Source organism: Zosterops lateralis (genome assembly GCF_965231275.1).
Source record: "Zosterops lateralis genome assembly, chromosome: 1".
NCBI lineage: Eukaryota > Metazoa > Chordata > Aves > Passeriformes > Zosteropidae > Zosterops > Zosterops lateralis.
In genome coordinates, this window is record NC_139762.1 from 42,650,356 (window position 1) to 42,674,173 (window position 23,818).

The 23,818-nt window shown below is 41.5% G+C and overlaps 1 protein-coding gene across 1 annotated transcript in view; it reads left to right on the top strand.

Moving 5' to 3' along the window:
- Positions 1-11,091: 11,091 nt before the first annotated feature.
- STT3B (STT3 oligosaccharyltransferase complex catalytic subunit B) overlaps positions 11,092-23,818 on the top strand; it is a 50,730-nt gene continuing 38,003 nt past the window's right edge. Inside the window, exon 1 of the mRNA XM_083858361.1 lies at positions 11,092-11,339. Coding sequence (XP_083714487.1) covers positions 11,107-11,339 — 233 coding nt within the window. The 5' untranslated portion in view covers positions 11,092-11,106. The remainder of the gene's footprint in view (positions 11,340-23,818) is intronic.

A 23,818-nucleotide genomic window follows, 5' to 3' on the forward strand; every position in this document is an offset into this window, starting at 1 on the left:
GCTTATATATTTAGATATGCTTTTCTTTGCATGTATCAAATTATCTAGGGACACAATTCAGCAAAAATACTTCAGCATAAGATTAGCTCTGTGCATTTTATTGGGGTTATTCACGTGCTTAAAGAGAAATACAAGCTTAAGTGCTGAACTTAAGAATTACACATTTTAACAACTTTAAATTACTGTCTTCAGATAAAACATGCAAAAATAGATTTTATAAAAATAGATTTTATAAAAATATTCCCAACTCACCAGTAACTTTTCCCTATTACCCAAAATCTGCAGGTATCCTCACCTCATCCATTTCTAGAGAGAATCCTCATATCTGTCTCTTTATTATACCCTGGTAAATAATCAAAACACAAATGTCGAAGACATGCTGATCTCTAGAGGAAGCACAGCAATTTTTTCAGAGTTATCTGTTAACTATCCTAGAGGGAAAAGAAGAGATTTGAAAAATATACCTAGAAAACTGCCAAGAAAACTGCCAGGAAAGATGGTTTCTTGATCCAATAAGTAAGCCAAAGAGCTTCTGCAAGAGGCTATCACTCTGATCCTGACTAGCAGTAGCAGCAGAATCTTCCTGGCTTCTAGGAAGGACATGGCATAAAAGACACAAGTCCAACAGATACATCACAGTAAGTGTGCTCTGGCAACAATTCACTGCACCTAGAGAGAAATCCTTGTAGGAAAATCTACCAATTTTTCTCATCTCATAGGCCCAGTTCTTTTGTCACGGATTCATCCAATCACAGTCCAAGCAACTCTATCTTCAAAAGAATTTGAAAACTCACAGCAAAAAATGCTTAACTCTGTAGGCAAGTTCTTAGAGTAACCAAGTAGCTAAGCATCAAAAATGCTCCTGGTGATTATGATTTCAAATGTGTTCCTTATGTCACACACATTTTTCTTTTTCTTCCAAGCATAGGATAAAAGTTTTGGTTTAAAAATATTTCGTACATTTCTCTAAACCTGAAGTAAAATCTTACACAACTACCATCACAGGTTTTTTTTCTTTTCTCTCTCAGATAACACAATCAATTCTCTTGCAACATAGCTGAAGTGCAGGAAATTTTGGTCTATTTACTATTAATGGTTTAAGAATAGAATTTCATCTCCCATCAGATCAAAACATCTGCCAATCTGCACTACAGTTCTTCAGAGTGCTACAAAATACAGATTTTATTAGGTTTCAGGACAGACGTTTAAAAGAGAATAGAAAGAACAAAATACACAACCACATCCTTACAGTTCTTTTAATCTATGTGTAAATTCTATTCTTCAGCAAACATGGTATGGGTAGCTCCTTGCTCACAGTAGAATATCCTGCACTAGACTAAGCGCATAAACATTGCAACAGAATGTCTTCAGGCCTTTTCAGTTTTCATTTTCCAATGAAGAGCAGCTTCTCTGCTCAATCAAAGGTCATTGGGAGTGGGTGCTTGGCAAACTTCTCGTAGGCAGCCATCACAAGGGTCGACCAACCACACTGAAAACCGTAAACAGAGCTGTTACCAAAGAACTGGCCTCTATTCCTCCAAGTGGGACAAGGCTCTGCCTGCCACAGGTAAGTTAGGCCTCAGAAACTGTATTTTTCCAAAAATTCAGAGTAGAGTAGAAACATGGGTAGAAACACAGCGTTTGTTTGCTCGTGACACACATACACTGATGAGCTTGTTTTGAACACTTACCATCCCAACTCTGCTGTTGGTGTATTATTCATAACTCCAGAGCATTTCCCAATCCTTGCAGATGCCTGAAAATAAAGACGACATAAGCATAGGTGAAGAGGCAATGCCAGTAACTATGTACTAAGAGGCTCAGAAGAGCTATAATACCATTCTGGCCAATTTAAATATTCATTCTTTCCTTGTTAACATAAAGCCTCTCCATGTTCAGTTTCTCAGTTAAACAGGAGGTGAAGTGGTTTACACAGCAGTGCTTTAGTGAGATGGAATCTGATTACACTTAATCTCCCAATACACAAAAGTGTGGCTTCCCAAGAGTTAATAAAAAGTGATGGTAGGAAATTACAAGAGCACTACTTCCAAAATGAACTTAAGATCAAGCACAAGAATGTCTAATTACCAAATTAAAAACCTGCATTGAGAGGTATTCATTTCTCAAGCATGGATGGGTGGAATAAGCCATGATTATATCTCTCATCCTTTAGCATATGCATTTCTTACAGACCTACCTGGCACTAGTGCTTAGGAAGCTGATTGCTTCTGCTTCCTTTTCAAGAAACTAGGTGCCATAATATTGGGTGTATGAGTAAAAGGATAATAATACCATATGGAGGCAGAAGAACTAAAATATTGATATTTCATTTTTTCATCCTCCTGGGGATCTGTCATTCTTTAGATTGTTCTAATATGTAACAGAGAGAGAAAACGTTACGATCACAAATTTATATGAGTCAGGTTTGTATGTCCAAAAGTACTCAGGGTTTTTACCTTGCATTTCTGAATTTTTAGGAGTCTCTATAGGACTCCAAAACAAAACTGTATGTAAACATATATATAATTGTATTCTATATATGCTGAGAGGCAGGGCTTATAATACTCTGGAGGACCTGGCTAATCTTCAGAGGCATATCTCATTCTCAACTAAAATGGAGAATTAAGTAAAAGATGGTCAGTTCTGTACTTAATATTCACAGCTTTTCTAGTCTCTAGCTATGTAAACCAGTGCTGTGTGTATTCATAAAAATTTTCTCCTATCACATTAGAAGAAACCACATACAATTTATACTTGACAGTCCAGTTTAGGACAGTGCACATTAAGCTACAGGTCATAGTAGGGTGGTGGAATTACAGTGAAATAACTGCATTTTTTCTGAGCCTGGAAGAATTACCCTACTGCTTTTGAAAGAGCATTTGAACACTGCCTTCTCCTTGTTGTTACCTACCACAATGAGTTAATGAAGGAAACAAGAAAGTCACAAATACAAGTCACATTTCCCTCCAGAAGAAAGATAACAAAATATTAGCATAATTCAATACTAATAATTTAAATGCTAGTAATTAACAGCCCAATAAAAATTGTCTAGGATTTCCACACAAATCTTACCCTCTGCCTGCAATAAAAATCATGAAGTGTATCTCTGCTAAAAATGGAAGTCACATGAAGGAGTTGTAAGTAGAACCAGCAAGTAGAATTCAGCAAATTAAAGAACCTTGTAAGATAATGGGTGTATTTTCTCTAAAAAAGAGGCCCGTTACCTTAGAAAATCCTGATTTTTTTCTCAATATTAAGAAATAGTATCTTCTCAAAAGTTGAGTGACTCCATAAATACATATAGTCTCTAAACATAATATTCAATATATAACATTATATAAACAAGAATGCTATGTAACAAAAAGGCATTTCAGTAGAGAAAAGTCCTGGTAACCAGCAAAAAGGTATCTTGATGCAGATAGCTTGGTCACATTCCCTATCCAGCTTGCCTGTGTGGACTTGGAAACCTGTGGGAAGAGGCCAGGAACGGCCATGTGCTGGACACTTAGGGTTCCAGGAAGCTTTACAGTGGGATCCACTGCAGGCCAAGGCTGAGTTCAACACCCAAGTTGAAACATATCCAAAAAATAGAAGAAGATGTCAGCTAGAGAGAGGGGGAGGAAGAGTTAGAAAAGAGTTGGAAACAACAGAGGGAACACCAAGTTCCAAGGAGAAAGAGGAGGAAGGGGAAGAAGTGCTCCATGACAGATATCCCTGCAGCCCATGAAACCTAACTTTATACCATGCACTTGAAAGACTGAAATTACACTCACAAAATACATCTCTCTCAAATTAAGGTTGATAAGCTATTTATGACATTGTGTTAGATATGTCTGTTAGATGACAGAGGATAAGAGCAAGCACGGAAGCTGCTGTACAGTTTGGATGCTGGTGCTGTCCTCTTGTGTCCACCTTTCCACCTCTACTCCCCCTTAACAGTGCCTGTGTGACACAGTAGGTTATGGGACTGAAAAGCTCAGGTTGAATCTTGAATACTGTACATAAACGTCTACACTTGAGGCATCTGAATAGGGAACAATTGGAAGATTTGGCCAACCTCTCACCCTTATAATTTTGAAGGTCAATAATTTGGCACAAAATCCACAGCACAAAAAAGCCAAAGTAATACTGAGTGTAGTCCTTCATGCAAAACTAAAGTGCATCTGTTCTAGCTCAGAAAGGAGAAATATTGAGATTAGGGTTATTATACCTGTCTTGGCAATTTTGGATGACCTAAAGCAACACTGGTTCCATGTGAAAAAAAAAACCACAATATCAAACAAGTTAGGAGAAGGAAGAGGTCAGGGAGGCTGTAGGCATGTGTCAGGGTAGAAGAGTTATTAAATCAGCATTTGTAAGGCAAATTTTATCTTTGCATTTAAGACAACTTCATCCAAACCCTCCTCCCTCCCAAGTGTCTCTAAATGCAGAAGTACAGAGAGCACAAAAGCAAAAACTAGGAAGAAAATTTTTAGCGGACAAAATTCACACCAGGAGACAACAAAGGGGCTTTTTAAAGTCATGACATGGCTTGTTACATTAAGGTTGTATTACTTACTGATTGCTACATCAAAGAAGGAGAATGAAATGGTTGAAAAACCTGCCCAATGCACCCTGCCATGAACAGTGGCTTGGCTGCTTTGGCAGAAGGGTCTGTCCTCTGGTTTTGTTTTGGCATCACCACTTCTGCTATAGTCAAATAAGTAAAGGATCTTCATCTTTTGCATTGAATTTATGTGGCTGCTTTCCTTTAGCAATTAGAAATCCATTCTAAAGAAATTAATTTGAAATACTATGCTTTATACCTCTGGGAGCACATACCAGTAATAAACTGGGAGGATGTATCAGGAAATGGCACAGAGTATCAACAGGGATTACAATGTTCTAAGATGTATAAAGTGGAAGAAATATTTAAGAGAGGAAGGCATAAAAAGAAAGTTTACCAGTAAGGATTAGATTAATTGCTGTGGAGTCAGTTTCCTCAGGATAGGATTTTAAACATTAAGATTCATTGTTTCAGAACACATATGATAGTGGGGTGGGGAGGGGAACCCAATCACAAATTCAACTGGATAACAATAAATCTGGGATTCAGGCGCTAGAGTCATTTGCAAAAAGAGATTGCTGGGGACCTGAAAACCTGAACTGAAGACTGCAGATTATATATCACAGAACATTGTGTCTCAGTTCATATGTGGACAGAAGGCAGTAAAAACTTCATAGTAACTTCACCTCAGTACATCAGTTTTTCACTTCTGAAGCCTCTAATCATTTGATGCCACTGCAGAAGCCAAAGAAATTCAAGTCATATAAAGTCAAAGCAGTCATTGCTGTATTCTCCTCTGGACAGTGATGGAATCCTCACTTCAGAAATACATGCAAGGATGGTTTGCACTATCCCAAAGCACCAATAAGCTCCTGTTTTGTATTGTATAGCGCATTTTGGCACAGTTTATTCCACAACAGTGTAACTTAAATTCTTTTGCAATTCTAATGCAGTTATTAATGCAGCAGTTGACCAGAAAAATACCTATAAGTAGTCTAGAAAACAGCAAGGAGACAATTAGTCTGAATTGCTACCAAGAGAAAAGCACTGGAAACAATCTTTTGTAAAATTCTATTTCCTTAAGGCTGTGTGTTAGACTACAAACCCAGTTACAGAAAAATATTGCACAATACAGTGAAATTTCCAGGCATGGGGAATTCTTTGCTGATATTTTTCTAAACAATTTTTTTAAACCTATTCAATTAGTTAATGCACTGAAGTATTTGATACTGTAGAAGAACTTTCCAACTTAAACAGCTTGCTCAAATTTATCAGTCAAACTAAAATCAGAAGAGCTAAGCTTTAATGAATTATGGCAACAGTTTACAGAAAATGTGGAAATAAAATCTTTTTCTCCTTCCCCTACATTTAATTGCTACCAGAAACTATGTGGAATGTTCTGGTGAGGGAGGCAATGAAGAAAAACTCGACTCAAGGATGATTAACATGCTACCAAGAAAAATCTCCCACTGATTTCAACAGGCTTTAAATAACTTTAAAAAAAAACTTTTTTCCTCTCTGCACCTCTGTTCTTTGTTGGTTCCACACATCTTACCCTGATGCTGCAACAGCAGCTGGTGTTACAGCAAACAGCAGAATGCCTCTTTCATGTACTCTGTTCTTCCCTCTCACTTCAACAAAATTCACCTTCATTGTGACTAAGCAGTGAGAGATCTCATATACTTAAACTGAATATAGCTTTCACTCCACTCCTCAGAGGCTGGCTTTACCCTTCAGCTGATTCCTGGAGCAGTTTGCTGTTTCAACAAAACATTTTAATAACACCCACTTTCTACAACATCTAGGTGTTAAACATCACTCTTCAGATGGGCCATTTAGTGATGTTCCTGAAGCAAATGGCCTTTTTAAAAACTTTTTGTTGATCATCCCTAAGACTGTACTTTCCTTCTTACCAGAAGGAATAAAATATAAGTTTTGCAAAAACACTTGAGAGCAGCATTTGCCAAGAACAACCAAATTCTGGTTAAGGTGCTTGCTTGCAAACACTACAGATGACAAAACTTGTTTCAAGATGGGTACTTCAGAGGTCCAAAGGTTTTATATGTTGCACAGCACTTATGTATGTGGGTTAAAAAATACACACATAGAATGTTGAGTATGGCATTTTTTATTTATTTAAAGAAAGGCCCAGTTTGTGCCTCTCCCTCAGGTTTGTTTTTTTTTTTAACAAGGGATGAAGATTTAGCAGGGCTGGCTGGCACCAGCCCAGCAGATGGAAAAACCCCATTTCTTCACAAGAAGCAAAGAGAGGTTGATGCAAAAGGTTATTGTGGCAGATGATTATGTCAAGGCTTTGCTAGGGAGAGGAAAAAGCAGGTCTGTGCATGCAGACTGGAGTGATTTTTATCACTGTCCAGGTCATGGGAAAGGCAAGTTAAGCAGGATAATTAAGACAGAAGAAGCAGAGGAGCAACATCAACATGTTTAAACTATTGGAAAGGAAGAGGAGGAATCAGCAATAAAATGCTGTAAGGTTTGAGCTTCTCTTGTTATTGAATTAAATGCCAGATGAGGGCCTTGTCTAAACACACCAGTTGTGCAATTTCTACTCAAACCAATTACAAACTTCATTATAGTCACACAGGTGCAAAACTCTTTACAGACCATCTTGTATCACTGCTTAAGTGATTTACACATATCCACAAAGGGTTGCAGCTGCTGATTTAAACCCATTTTAAAATTAGGGTAAACTCATGTCATTTTTGTCTATATGAAGACTAACACATGGTGATTTTTTAAGTTTATTAAACTTCAGGTTCCCAAAGATAATTTCAGGCAATAGGGCTATGTTTTTTCTCATTTGAACATTTTTAAACAATGACCATCTGAGCACATAGCTGAAATCAAATATCCTCCACCACATCAAATTATGCTTAACTTTGCTATTTTTAATATTCTTCATTTCAGGAGGTATTGTATCATTAATTTCTAAAGCCATCTTCAAAATATCTTAATACCAAGCTTAACAACTTGTTCAGCTGCAGGAGCACAAAGTTGGAAGGACTGTTTAAGAGACTTGTTTATTCACTTCAAACCTGAATTGCTCTTCAAATGGCTTTCTAAACTAAGTTGTCTACTCCTGTTACTAAACACTGCTGAATTGTTGCTAATGAAGTTTGGTGAGAAGTATGAACCATGAGTCTCTACTTCTGATTAATAATTGATTTCCTGGATGTGTCCATGTACAGTTTTTTCTGCAGGAATTTTGCTGCCATTCTTTCAGCAGTATTGACACATGGTAGCTCTGTTGAGGAATGAAGAGCTCTCATTTGACATTTTCCTATATGCGGCTCCACAGCTTTCAAGATTTTCTAGTTTGTACAACCATAATATGAATTCTGCATTTGGCATTATCCCCTGAATAATTCCATTATTAAGGAAGCCTGGAAATGAAAGATTTTTTTCTTTCCTGAAGGCATTTGGCCATTATTTTACACGCTAAGAATAGGAAACTGATTTTCTATACACAAAATGGTTCATAATCACTATGCAAAGTCAACTCCTCAGTCACTAATGTGGACATTTTTGCGGGGTTTTGTGTTCAAAGAATGCACCACCACACACAGTGGAACAAATCAAACCAAATTACCTTGAAACAAATCAAAGAACGGGAGGTGAGGGGGGAGGGGGGTGCAACAGAGGAAGTAAAAATAAAATAACATGAGATAAAATAAAAAGAGAGGAATGGAAAATGTCCTTCCTTATCAAGCTATTAGTGTGGGTTGAATGCAGTTTCCAGTAGGCACATTTTGCATCTCCTCTACAGAAATGTACTTTCCATTGCTGTCATGGCACTATAGTACCAAACCCACTGAATCCTTCCATCTACCTACAGGAGTTGCTTAATTTCCCTCTGTGTGCATTTGTTTGATCGATTTTATCATAAGACTATTAAGCCTTATTTCAATTCAAACAATATATTTACAGAAACATTAATAAAACCTTTTACTAGAATTGTGCTTTTGCTGCCACTAAATTTCATTGCCCAAGCTCTGAGATATTCAAGAGTACAGCCTTTTGAACAGTTTGAAAATGAATAGGCAACAATATCATTTGTTACCAATGACAAAGAAACACTTTACCATTAGTCAGCATTCAAATAAATCACATTGTCTGGGCTTGTCTATGCTCAAAAAATTGTCTGATCTAACTCTGACAGTACAGTCAGAATGATATAACCTCTCTGCTGCAAGTAAAAGTTATAGCACTGAAATTTAAAGACCGTATAACCTTATCCATGCCATGATCTGCAATAATTTTTAAATAAATCAGATTCCAAATCAAGGAACATTGGTAGTAAATTATACATATTTTAAAAAAGAGCTCTGATATACACTTTTTTTTCCCCAGCTAATATGAATCATCGATCCTTTTTGGCTCCTTAACATCTAGAAAAATGGTCAGGAAGGAAAGAAAATACAAAGGTATTCTCTCAGCGTACAACACTGCCATTTGAAACAGCTCCTCTGCTGTACCATTAAGCCTGAACTGCTGTTACCAAAAACAGGATGCCAACTGAGAGAACAGAAATTCAGAAAAGTAGACCAGGACTGAGCCTGTTGTAAAATCAGCCCATACCTTTTAGAAAACGCTTGATAGTTGCAAATTTCTGCTTGCGTTTGCTCTGCGTTCATGAGCCAATTAAAAAAAAATCCTTCACTTGAAATGCCAGTTGGTCAGCTCATTAAAAAAGCCTCACTGACAACACTAGAAAAGGGGCAAATGTCTAATGTAGTCTCTCTTGAACGTATTATTGGCCTATTTAAACAAGAATAAGAAAGAATACAGTGTTTAGAAAAGCAGCAACAAACAAACCACAACCAACACAAAGAAAAAAAAATCCCTACCTAACAAAAATTTAGCCTTTTAAAAGCCAGATTCAGCAAAACTGAACCTCAAAAGTTTCCAGAAGTTTTCCTAAGCTTCATTCTGTGGTTGTGTGAAATGGAGTCATTTTAGGAGCAGCAGCTCAAAACATATATATCAGAGGGCTGGAACATCTCTCCTACGGAGACTGCTGAGAGAGTGGGGGCTTTTCAGCCTGGACGAGAGGAGTCTCCAGGGAGACCTCAGAGCACCTTCCTGGACCTAAAGGGGGGCTAGAAGAGCGCTGGAGAGGGACTATTGACAAAGCACGTAGGGACAGGACAAAGGGGAATTGCTTCAAACGGAGAGGGAGTAGGTCTAGATTGGAAGTTAGGAAGAAATTCTTTACTGTGAGGGTGGTGAGCCACTGGAACAGGCTGCCCAGAGAAGCCTCCAAAAAGCCAAGGTGTCCATTTGCTGGTCACTGGGCCTGACTGAGGTGGCAGAGCCATCAGCCCTGGAGGTGTTTTAAGGAAAGACTGGATTTGGCTCTTAGTGCCATGGTCAAGTTGATATGATGGGTTTTGGCCACAGATTGGACTCGATGACCTCAAAGGTCGCTTCCAACTCATCTCATGCACCCAACCGATGATAGATTCTCTAAAAGTGCTCCCAGCTGAGGCAAGTGGCACACGCAGGGATGTCCCTGACCTTGCCCCAGGCTACTCCTCTCAACTGCATGAGGGCGAAGCTCGCCCACATCCCTCAGAGCCAGCCAACGCATTTTCCACCGGGGCAAATAAACATTGCTAACAAACGGAGTTACCGACCACACGCTCGGGAGCTCGCCGCGCCCCCGCATTGCGGACTACAACTCCCGGCAAGCTCCGCGCCGCCCCAAAGCAGGCCGGGAGTGGCACCACCCGCTGGTCCACACGCACCGCAGCGCCCTGGAACGGCGCCGGGAGGCGCCCACGTGACTTACACGCCGCGCTCGGATTGGACCAAACCACCGTCAGTCAACTCTCCCAACGGCTGGCAACGAGCGCGACGTTTCCAAGCGCGCGGGGCCGTGCCGCTCCGATTGGCTGCTCGGGGATGACCCGCCCCTTTTAAATACCTGTCGCTCCGTGACAGGCCGTCACCGGAGTTCCTGTTAGGAGGGCGCTACCGGAGGGGGTCGGTTCCGCCCCCTCGCCTTCTCCTGGGAGTCCCGCCCTCCCTCGGTAGCTCCTCCCGCTCCGGAGGGGCGGCAATGTCAAACGGCTCGCTAGGGAGGGAGGGAGGAAGGGAGAGGCGATCCGCCCCTTTCCCTCCCGCCTGGATCCCGTCCGCAGCCCTCTCCTGTCAGGATCCCCCTCCCCACCCGGCGCTGCCCCTCAGAGCCGCGCGCGCGCCCCGGGCCGTCTCCAGCCCCGCCCCTCCGGCTCCCTGGCCCCGCCCCCGTCCCGGCGATGGCCCCGCCCCCCGGGCTCGCCCGCGCCGCGCCGTGCGCCCTCCCGCCCCGGGGGACGGGGACGGCGGGGGGAGGCGGCGGCGGCAGAGCCCGGGTGCGCCAGGAGGCGGCGGGGAGCCAGCAAGGAGCGCCGAGTAAGAGCGGGCGGGCTCCGCCCCGCCCCTCGCCGAGCTCACCGCCCTCTGCCCTTCCTCCCTCCTCTCCTCCCCTCCTCCGCCTCCTCCTCCCCGCACGCGCCGGGCGGAGGGAGAGGCTGCGAGGGAGCCCCGGGTACAACATGGCGGAGCACTCGGCCCCCGACCACAAGCACAGACCCGCCGCCAACTCCGCGGCGCCGCTCCACAGCCGCGCCGGGGCGGGCGGCGGCTTGTCGGGGGGCCTGTCGCAGCCGGCGGGCTGGCAGTCCCTGCTCTCCTTCACCATCCTCTTCCTGGCCTGGCTGGCTGGATTCAGCTCCCGGCTCTTCGCCGTCATCCGCTTCGAGAGCATCATCCACGAGTTCGACCCCTGGTCAGTCGCCGCCGCCGGCGGGCGGGACGGGGAGGCGGGAAAGAGCCGCGCCATGAGCCGCGGCGGGGGAGAGCCGCGGGTTCCCTCCGCCGGGGCCGCGGGGACGCGGGAGGGCCCCGCCGCCCGCCCCCCGCTCCGCCGCTCCGCCAAGTTGCGCCCCTGCCCGTTCCCCGGAGGGAGCCGGCAGCCGCGGCCGCCCCGGGAGCCCAGGAGGGAGGCAAGGGGAGAGAGAGCGGGAGAGAGGAGGCGGTGCGGGCGGGACACGCTGTGGCGGGTCGCAGGGAGTGTGAGGGGTCAGCACCGCGGCGCGGGAGAAGGGAAGCGCCGAGAGGAGCGGCGGTGCCGGGCGGCGGGGTGTCCCTGCGGCCGAGACCTGGGAACGGGGCGGCGGCGGCTCCCCCGCATCCCTTGGAGTTGCGGCAGGACTCTCCGAGGGGCGCGGGGAAAGTTGTGGCGCTGGCAGGGAATCGGGAGCCGGTAGCGAAACAGTTGTGCAGGCGTGACCCGCGCCCCGGTCCCGCGTGTGCCGTGCGGCTTCCTGGAGGGGTCTCCACTAGAGTCCTTGTCGGCCGGGGAGGGAGCAGCGTGAGGAATGCACTGCAGGAAGTAATCTTCATAAAAGTGACTTGAGGGATTACAGCGAAATGGTTGACATTGATTTACTGCCAGGTGTTTCGAAGGTGCGTTTCTGAGCCCAAGGACTTTTGCTGTTTCCCACACATCTTGATTTTTCCAAAGATTGCTTTCCCCCCTATAGAAGCCATCTGTTCTTTTTCCCTCTTGGAGGGGACCGAAACCATTTTACGCATGAGATCAAGAAATGCTGCGCTCGTTCCTTGCAGCAAGGCGAAGTGAAGGATGACAAGACTTGTGGGGCAGGGTTCTTGTAATGCTAAAACGTGACAATGAATTTTTATGCTACTGGTTACTTCTTCCTGAGAATCCGTGAGGTTTTTAGAACTTTAACTAGGGTAAGTGGTAGATGACTTTAGAATAGTGAATTGTCAGATTTTAATTCAAAATTTTACGTTTTGGGTCTCACTGTTAATTGCACGAAGGAAGGAGATGCTTCGTTTTGAAATGCATGCTACATATTCTGTGGTAAATTTCATCTAAAATTGTTGCTGCAATTGTATTTCTCTGCAAAGCATGCACTCCGCTTTGATACTTTCAAAAGCACAACTTCCTCTTTTCTAGTTGGCTTTCCCCCTCACTTCTCTCCCCCCCCCACCCGCAAATGTAATCCATTCACAAATCATGGCTCAAGATAGAGAACAAGGAATTGCTTTGTTTTTAAATGCTGTGTGAAGTAATAAACCTTTGTGATGTGAAAGCCAAGTATCTCAAAAAATATCTTCAAAATGTCAAGTAATTGCCCACGATTGAAGTGTTTTTTGCAAACACCAATGAATGGAAGAAGTGCAGATTTCCAGTTAATAAAGTTAAGAATGAGGGGGGGCATAGTTTAAGTGCATCTGCAATGAGACTATGAACCTGAGGTTATATCCTGTGGAGTAGTTCTCTTCTAATCTAAATTAAGGCATAAAGGCTTTCCTTTCTATTATGGAGGAAACTTTTAAGCATGCAACCTACTTTTTTGTGCAAATTTTATATGATTTTTATAATCAAGACTCATCTTTGTTGGATAAACGAAAATTTTACAGTGCTGAGTTGCGTAACTTGTTACTAAAGCCAGAAGGACACTAAAATGGTGCTATGGGAGTTAAGTTCATAGTAATGATCTAGCTGTAAAGATAAACTCCTGTTTAAAGCAATGTGTAAATTGATGCAAAGTCATCTTCCTGAGTACACAAACAGAAGGCATTGCTGCCTGTGCTGCTGGATGTACCCTTGTTAATTAGGGAATAGATGAAGTTGACAAAACTCATTGATTTTAATGCAGGTCTGTGAGAAGCAGTTGAAATGTCAAGAATCATGCCAGTGTCGTGTTGCTGCATGCCAGAAATGGTAGAGGCAAATGCACTTAAGTTAATTAGTAGGACAGAGAACCTAAAATGGTAGAAACTGAGTGAAAACAAAGGGCTTTCTCTATTGCAGCAGCAAAATTGTTGGAAAGAGTAAAAATGATGTTGCGCTCTTAAACAGTGTGGACTAGCTAGGTAGGAATGGGTTTTCATAGTTGCAGGGGTCTTACAAGTATAAATGTAACATGGGAAAGGAGTTTATGAAAAGACTAGCAGCAGTGCTCTGTTTGTAAAATTTTTAACCACTTCTTTAGCAGCTTCTCTAGGTAAACTGTTTTGGTTTGTTTTTTTTTCAGGACAGTGGCTGTAGACTTTGCTGTGGAACAGTTTGGTATTTTTATCAATTCTTCTGGCTTTTCCTGTCAGGTTTGCATAGGATATCTGGCAGTGTATTGTAAAGTCAGTTACCTATTCTCTAGTATTTGTTTTGTGCTCCAGAGAGGAAACTGAGGTATATCTGATAAAATGAGGAGCATTAGGCAAATCATTTATTCTTTTCAATGGAAAAATATTGTTGCCTCTAAGGTGTAGAAAGCTTTCCCATTTACTTAGGAATTTAGTTTCCTGGTATGGACATATGAAACTCTCAAGGGTGGGAAGAAAGCTAGAATTGCCTTGGGTTTTCTACATATTAATTGAATCAAATACCACTTTTTTTTTTTTTTTTTTTAACATTCCTTTTGAGTTGCCCTTTTGACTATAAAATTAGGTTTTCATTTGGGATAGAAGGGAGATTTGCTGCTTTTGTAAAATCAGCCTCTGAGACTCAATTGTGTTGGCATTTCTTCCAGAAGTGACCCAAATGTAGTACGATAGGCCAAGGCCGTAGAGAGAGGACGGTGTTTGGTTTTTGATCTCCACTGAAATACAATGCCTGTGCAAGGAAAAACCAAACTGGTATTTTGAGGTCACCGTGCTGTCGCTTAAGAACTTGTGACCTGTACACTATGACTAGGTATATTGGAGTTTTTTTCCACACTGACGACCTATTTTGTGCAGTATTTTCACTTTTTGATTTATTTCTCATGTGGTATTTACCTTCCATACTTGAGCTGGTCCAGAGACTTTGAGAAATGTGCATACTTCTTGGCAGCTTCTAGGTCAGGTGAGCTGATACATGAAGTCAGGCAGCACTGACACTAAGATGTGCTATTGACAGGCCTCCAGCATTGAATTCCAGGATTTCATTCTAAGGCCAAGAACTTGAAACATGGATAGTGATGGTTCATTGGAATGGACAGATTTCGTGTCTGAAATTTGGTTCATCTGTTGACTGGTTTGGCAGCTGGGTGGTCCAAGAGAGCTTCATTTTGGTGCAAAGTACACACAAGTGCAGAGTGAAAGCTGCACATGAAAGTCTAACAGCAGATTTAACTCAGCGGTCAAGTGAGAGCATTCTTACTGTCAGATGTTGCCTTAAATGCCAAACTGGTTGTAGAACCAAGGCAACCAAGATCATGGAGCTCTTGAACAGGGACTATATTCTGTGCACTGGTGTTCTAAATACAGCTCCAGCATGTCCATATGCTATTTCTTTTGGCTGCTTGCATCATATATATGTGTGTGTATATATGTATAAAAAATAATTTATACGTGTGCATATGTATACATACAAGATATATATATATATTTAGCAAAACTTTTGCATTCTGGTACTGCTACCAAGTGAAATGATAACAACTTTTGGTACATCAGTAGTCTTCAGGGAGTACTGTCAAAATAGTACATTCATTCTGTTTGTACAGTTCTTACCATTAAACCACACGTGTGAGAACTGTGTCTGAATCATTAATCATATCCCATGACATGAGATCAAACTTTTCTTTCCCCTGAGAATTTTAACATCTTGCTAAAAGCCAGATTAATACCAGTTACCTTAGTGAAAACTTTCTTAGGCTGGGAAGACCAAAGCTCATATATGTGAGCATGAGACCCTCTCCGTACCAGTTTGCATGTGCAGGGTGGTGCACCAGTGCAGGATTGGTAAGTTCCATTTGCCTGCCTTCTCCTGCTGGGAATGTTGGGTTCTACATCCCTGCCAGCTCTGGTACTGAAGAGCACTACCACAATCTCTTATAAATTTTTGGCTCTTCCAAACCAGCTGCATTGATTGCTCAAACCACCAGCTTTTTACCTGCCATTAGGGGTGACCCTTGTTTATTGTACCTTGCTCTGAGGTAACATAATTGTCCTGGTAGCAAATGTGGGTTATGGATGTAATAGCAGTCCACTTTCTCATCACTGGTACCATAATCTAGCCTTAGTGGGGTTTGGTAAATGGGAATGAACTGGTGAAAATAAACCTAAGGTCAGTGTCATTGCTTGAGTTTCAGAGGCAGGCAGGTTCAAGGAAGTTGAGATTTTTATCTCAGGCACCATCAAATATACAGATTTTGTTACATTCAAATCATGTTTGCCAGATGGATCCTTGGGCTGTTATAAACTTGTTTCATTAATGAAAAGGTAATTTAGCATCTATAAATATGACATGAAACCTTCCTTAAAATTCAGAGTTTGACTGAAGTGAACATAAAAAGTGGTGTATGGAATTGATTGATCACTGGAGGTTGTGGGTTTGTGTTGTAGTTACCTGATCTGGTAGTTGACTTCTGGAGTAGTTCTCTGCCGTCGCCCACTATGCAGTCCTATTTTTTTCTTCTTGCTTGCTATAAAGCAGTCATAGTAAATTCAGTGAGGTAAATTGTTAAAATACTGTAACAGTTTCCTGAGCTGGTTTGCCACCAGCTTTTATCTTGCAGTTTAATCTCTTATTTTTGAGGAAGAATATGAACATCAGGAGGGAATGGAAAGAGTGACCAATGTTAGAGGATAAACTGGGATTGAGTGACAGAGGGAGGGCATATACAAATAAAACTAAAGCATGTTAAGACACTGGAGCAACAGGTGATGAAAAAAGAGATGAATAAGAGCGTGTTAAGTTGGTGTTTATAAGGAGAGGGGAAAAAATTGTGTGAAGAGGATAGTGTCAATAATATCAATTACCAGTGCCCACCCAGGTAATTCATCTGGCCACCACTTCCCTGTTAGTGCCTCTTGCTGGGAAAATAGGAAGCAGATTGTATACTAAATGTGTTCTTGAAGGTTGACAGCCACTTTGGTCGTCTGAGATGTTGCAAATTTCATGAGATTCGTATTAAAAACTTACTACATGTTCTTCATTCCCAAGTGTTTTGATTTTGTGAAGTGAGAAGTACTTTCTTTCTATTTTATTGAAATATTTTTTTAAAGATTATATTTACTGTTAACATTTGGATGGGTTTTTAATACTCTAGTAATGCTAATAATTTTAACAGAATTTCAGGTAATTCAAACTGGTTTTTGCTGTTTTATTATAGTAGGAAAAATATTCTAGCATGGAGTCCAGATCTGATTCAGTGGGGCCTGTGTGCTCATGAAAGAGATTTTTATGTGAGAAGAGTCTTCCAGGCTTCACCACTGCACCACCTTCTACCCTTTAATGAGGAGGATCCAAATCAGGCATCTTTTTTGTTCACTTCTATTGCAGTACGACATGGGTTGAGAAACTGTTAGCACAGGTTAGCCTGGCTTTTGGGATTTCTCAATTGTAAGGTATTGTTGAGCTACTTGGAGGGAGCTGTTTTGAAGCCAAGTAAATTTTTCTGTAGGGTTGATGTGGTGGTAACAGTCAAGATGATGTGCACTTGACTGTACTGGACTTCTCTACTTCTTGTGAAATTGCAAAAATAGCTAAGTATTAGAAATTTAATGGAAGGAAGATAATTTGGAAGAAGAACATTGGACAGAGTTGAAGGCATAGCAGAAACTGCTTTGTGAGTGGGGAGACCTCAGGCTAGATTTGTTCAGTTGGAGTGATGCAGCTGAAAAGGAGTTCCCTGTGTGGCCTCATAAAATAGCAGTCATGTAAGAATCAAATCCCTGCTGTCTATCTACTATTGTCTTCTACCATCTTTACTTAGCACATAGTGCTTCTTTCCTCACTTGCACTGTTTGTAATTGGGGTGAGCACCTCATCAGATTTCACGTGGGTGCAGTAATGGGGTTATGCATGATAGGTAGGAGGGGCAGTGTTCATAAAACATGTGCAGGGTATGGTTGAGTACAGAGACTCCCTACAGACTTCTTTTGGAAAACATATGAGGTGAGATAGAATGCTTGCAAAGTGTTGACCCTTTTATTGATTTATGGATAGCAGAATGAAACATGAAAAGGAAAACATATCCAAATGTTTTATGTAGGCTGGGTCAACTGAACCATCAAGTTTAGCTTTTAATGCCATGATTTATTTTTTTTTTTTATGGTCTTCAGCAAACACTCACAAACACTTGACTAACTAGAGCAAATGCTACGATTAAAATCCTTGAATGGACTTTTTTGGCAGATATCCTGAACAGCTTAATATATTTGCTTTTTAAAACAGAAATTTGATTTGACTACATAGGGTTAGAGTGGTTTATAAAGGTTAGCTTTTGCTTCATATCATAACTCTCTCTAGTAATCTCTAGTTTTGGCAGCCTGTAACCCTAACACTCATGTTTTTGGATCTGTCCCGTGTTGAACTGGTGGGGGAAGGGGAGAATAAAAATTTTGGCCAGTATGGTTAGCAAGAAAGTTCAAAATCCTGTAGGAACTAATAGGTTTTAAATGGATTAAGGCTACAGTAAGTCTGGGGAGGTGTCTTTGCTGTTCCACAAGAATCTCCTCTAATTTAGTCAGGTTATTTTCCATTTATTGTCAACTGTGCATGTGTTGCAGAGTTTCCTCCTGAATTTTTGAAAATTCCATTCTTGCAAGCCCTTTGAGGTGCATCTGTACTGACATTCAGGGCTACTCCTGAGGGCTTCTTTCTACTTAAGAAAGCCATTAAAGTTGCTACTTTTTGGGCCTGTGGAGCCTGCACTCTGTAGCAGGATGTGTGACAATGTTATTATTAACTCCTTTAGCAAAACTTCTTGCAGCTGTAGGTCTTACTACTTGCCTGGAGAAAAAAAGTTAACTTAGGCCATGCATTGCTGCAGCCTTTTTATAGTATGTCCAGCACATAGACTTTGTTTCCGGCCCCATAGCTGAGCAGAGTTTGTGGTCTCCATCTGAGCTGTTGCTGGGAATCAGACTGAGGTGTTTTTAATGTGGGTGGCTGCAGGTCTGGGCTGGAGAGGTACCGTGAAATTGACCCTAATGCTGCACCACACCTTACATAAGTTGAAGCAGCCTGGGGAATGAATTTAAGGATATAGATACGAACAAAATAGATCAGCTTCTGTATTTCCCAACTTACTGCTGCTTTCCCAGGGTAAAAGCTCCTTTGGCATTTTAGAGAATTAAATACTTGCTATACTTCAAAAGTTCTTGCTATTATGTGAGGCAATATTCCTGTGCTTTAGAAAAAGAAATGGTCTCTTTTAAACAAGAAATAACTGAGTATTTGTACATGAGCACTTTGAGAGCAGTATTTAAAATGTCTGTCTGCTATGGGGGACCCAAGTCCAGTATCAAATATTACTTTTTCAGAGCCCATCTAACATTAATAAATGTAAATGGTAATTTCTTCCGGGTGTTACAATGCTTATCATATAATTTCCTGTAGCAGTCCCTTTATATGGGTTATGTTAGTTTGTGAGGTAAAAGAGCATGTTCAAGTTCTCTTTAGCTGATAATCCATGAGGAAGTGCAGAACACCTTTTCAAAACTTCCCTCACTTAAACAAACAAATTCCTTGGGAAACTACATTGCAATGGAGGATGTGAGTTTGACTTGATTATCGATTTTTTTAATGGTGTTCTTAGTGGGATAGCTATTTTCCTCTAGACTGGTTTATGCAGTATTAGTTACATTTATTTTAAAAAGTGGCTCACTGTATGGATGGACACTCTGTATCCTGTTGATTTAATATGGATTTTGCAGAAGGGAGAAATAACATGTAATTATGTAATTTTAAACTATTCTAGTACATGTGACTGGGTAGCCTACATTTTTTGAGTTCTCAGCTTTGTTTTTCAGTCTCTATATTCTCTTTTTGCAATTATGCTATAAATGATAGCCAACTTTTTTTAAATTCAGGAAGTGTGATTTTATTTATTTTTATTCCTATCTTCACAATAGATTGATATGTTAAGAAAGTCTGGGCATGGAAAGTACCTCTTTGAGGATACAGCTGATTGAGAGGAATGCATTTAATAGAATGTGTGTGTGCTATAGTCAAAGGATTTGAAAATAGAGTGAAGCAGAAGCAAAACATAACAAAACAAGCTTTCCTGTCTGAGTACTTTTCTATGTTTATCCAGCTTTACACACACACATATATATAGTCTGTTGCATACGTTGAATGTGCTAGCCCGTTATCCTAAACTTAGCCCAAACAGCATTTGGAAGTTCAGTTAAATAATTTAGAATTTCATAAATATTTTTGAAATATTTATCTTGAAAAAGGCAATTTCATCTTCATGGTGGAAATATTTGATTAATTTGGGTATTAAACATCTTTAAAATATCTTTAATTCTTTCTCTGGCAAGAGATAAAATACTTTAATATTGCAATTCTTCTAATTTAGAAAGTCAGCAAAACAGAATTGGCACTGGTCAATGGTTACAATGACAGTATATGGATGTCTCTTAGACTCACTATTGTAGAATGAAAGTCATGAAAGCCAGTGCAATGTTTGAGTTCTCCAAGAAGCTGTATAATGGTACTGTGTTTTGACTGTTTTATCTTACTCAGGTGACTAGAATGATTCATCTTTTGTCAGATGTCTGAAGTAACATTTGAAAAGCTCTTGCATATGTCTCACAATTAATTTTACTCTGTAACAGTTTTAATCTTTCATTTGCCAAATAGAAAATGGATCTTGACACTGGAGAGACTACCTTAAACATTAGCAACAGTATCTTAATTTGTGATGTCTCAGGTCAGCTCGTAATGACAGCTGTAATTATTCTCCTATGGCTAAATGGGAGCCAAGGAATTTTTAGTGTTTTAATTTTGTATTCCACCTTTACTTCAGCAACATTAGCCCCACTCTCCCACAGTAAAGCCCAGTTTTTGCTAGGCACAAGCTTGGATGATATGTTTTGTGAAATATGTCATGCTTGTAATTGTTCCATCACTGAATTATATTTTCTGGCTTTTGCTTTTGTAAGTCAACTTCAGGGCTCTTTTTTCTTTATGCTTCCATTGCACTCTGGTTTCAACAAAACATTCTCAGCTATGCACATCATGGTTTTGCTTTTGTGAGAGTGTGTTCCACATGGTGCCATCTGCTGTCTTCTTTCAGGGCTACCTTCTAGAAGAAAAAACCACAGAACGGCGCGTTTGTAGAGACTTGAGAGGATGTACGGTCTGTGGGGATTGAAGCATGAAAGGTCCCGGAACAGACCGGCTTAGTTCATATTTGGAGGGCAAGGAGAGAGAAGATTTAGGATTATATGACCTAAGAACTGTCCCTTGAGAACTTACACTAGATCCTTCCCAACTCTTACATACCCCAGCAGTACATGACTTTTAACCCCACCTGAATTGAAATGGAACCTTTTGCTTTAGCATCGTCCTTTCCCTATTTTCATGGGCAACCACACATTCATTTTATGTCACAGTGGGGCAGCAGCAAAAGGCTACACTTTGATTTAATAAAATGGTTTTAGAAATGAAACTCATCCTTTTACTGTTCTAAGACAGAGAGGATGTAGCTACCAAGCTGTATATACCAGTGTAGCTGGCTGGTCAGAGAGGTGGTTTGCTTTTGAAAGGGCATGTTCCTGGACATAGGATAGAGGAGGCAATGGTGGGTATAGTCTCCGAATATTTCTGTAATAACATTTGTGGCAGCTTCAAAGCGTGTGTGTGTAACAGCAAGCCTAGCTCATGGTAACAGTGTTCCCTCACCTTCACATCTTAAGGTGATTTCTAAGCATTTATGGGATTTTACTAAAATGACAGAGGAACACAGTGAGATAGCTCAACATCTTACAGTAGAGTAAGACTGAGCAATACTAGACGTTCTGTCACATAATGAGAAAATAAACATGTAACTTCAATTTCACATTGTACATGGCAGGAATTTAATATTAATTATAAATACTGTCTTAAATGCTGAGCACTGCAGTCATCACAGTATACTTAATCTTTAGCAGTTCTGTGAGAATACCTAAAAAGTAAATAACATTTTGTTATTACACTTGTGTTTCCCGTCTTTAAAGAAACACTGGTAATCATTAAGTACAATTCTTAATAGGTTACATTCAATTCAGTGAAAACTTAGGGTTTCTTTTTAATTTAGACTTATTTGGAGCAGTATGAAAGATATAAAATAGAAGTAGTTGGTAACTCATTTTAAATTCTGCTTGCCATACTTATTTGAGACTAAATCAGACACTGGAAGTGTCTGAATGCAAAATATGGTTAGAAAGATAAACTCCACTCTGTGTATTATGAGGAAGGATGAAGGCCATTTTCAGTTTTCACCTACTTTCCTGGTCTTTGTTTATTTTATTGGTGACTTCTATTCCCACATTAATTTGCTCCAGTGTGAGAATATACAGTCACCTTGCAAACAACTGGAACTCTTTTTGCCCTTAGCTAGGGGCCACCATCCCTTCTGTTGGACTGTATTAATAGAGCATGTGTATATTTTTAATCTGCTTCAGAGTAAAATCAAATAGTTGAGGTTATAGAATCATTTAGGTTGAAAAAGACCTCTTAGAGCAATGGGTTCAACTGTTAACCCAGCACTAGCATGTCCCACCTCTTTTAAACACTTCAAGGGTTGGTGAGTCAACCACTTCCTGGGCAGCCTGTTCCAATGCTTAACACCCCTTTCAGTGAAGAAGTTTTTCCAAATACCTAGTCTAAATCTCCTCTGGTGCAACTTGACATTTCTTCTTGTTGTCTTACTTGTTAGCTGGGAGAAGAGGCTGACCCCCACCTGTCTACAACCTCTTCTCAGGTTGTTGCAGGGAGTGATAAGGTTCCCCATAAGCCTCCTTTTCTCCAGGCTGAACAAACCCAGCTCTTTCAGCTGCTCCTCACAGGACTTGTGCTCCAGGCCCTTCTCCAGCTTCACTGCCCTTGTCTGCACTCACTCCAGCACCTCAGTGGTTTTTTTTGTCCCATAACTGAACACAGGATTTGAGGTGTGGTCTCACCAGTGCTGAGCACAGGGCGATTGTCCCTGCCCTGATTCTGCTGGTCACACTCAAGCCAGGATGACATTTGCCTTCTTGGCCACATGGGCAAATTGCTGGCTCGTGTCCAGCTGCTGTTGAACCAGGTCCTTTTCCACCATTCAGCTTTTCAGTGCTCTTCTCCCAGCCTGCAGTGTTCAGTGGGCTTGTAGGGATCCAAGTGCAGGACTCGGCACTTCACTTTGTTGAACCTCATATAACTGGCCTTCGCCCATCATTCCAGCCTGTCCAGATCCCTCTGCAGAGCTTTCCTGCCATGCAGCCGATCAACACTCCCACCCAGCATTTGCAAACTGACTGAGGGTGCACTCAATCCCTCACTCAGATAATTGATAAAGAAATTAAACAGGCCTGACCCCAGCACTGGTCCCTGGGGAACGCCACTTGTGACCAGCTGCCCAGCTGGACCACTCCGTTCACCACTCTTTGGGCTTGGCCATCCAGACAGTTGTTTTCCCAGCAATGAGTGCACCTGTCCAAGCCATGAGCAGGCAATTTTTCAGAATGCCATGGGGATCGTGTCAAAGGCTGCAGTAAAGTAGATAAACAGCATCCACAGTCTTTCCCTCATCCACTTATCCCTCATCCACTCCTTGTCATAGGAGGAGATCAGGTTGGTGAAGAGGTATCTGCCCCACATAAAACCATCCAGGGCCTGATGCCCTGATTGTCCTGTATGTGCTTGTGTGATTATGCTCAAGATGATCTACTCTATAAGCTTGCCTGTCACCAAGGTCAGGCTGACAGGCCTGGAGTTTCCTGGATCCTTCTTCACACCCTTCTTGTAGGTGGGCCTCACATTTGTTTGCTTTGATCTACTGGGATCTCTGGTTATTCAGGACTGCTGGGAAATTATTGAAAATGGTTTGGTGAACAGCTCCCTCAGGACCTTTGGGTGGACCCCATGCAGCTTCATGAGAGTTTAAGTGGTGCAGTAGGTTGCTGACCATTTCCCCTTGGAGTGTGGGGGCTTCATTCTGCTCCTCATCCCAGTCTTCCAGCTCAGGGAGCTGGGTAGCCGAACAACAGCTGCTCTTACTGTAAAAGACAGAGGCAAAGAAGTATTAGGTACTTCATCCTTTGTCCCTGTTTCCTTCCACATCCAACAAAGCATGGAGGTTTTCCTTAGCCCTCCCTTTGTTGCTGATGTATTTATAGAAGCATTTTTAGTTGTCTTTTATGGCGTCTTTAGAGTGGTTTGTCTTTTTAGCTGTGATTCAAGCTTATTTGTCCGATTTGCGGACAGAAGCGGATTAGGAGCGCTTCTGCTCTCCTTTTAGCTAGCAAAGGTTAGTTGAAGGATAACTGCCACAGTTA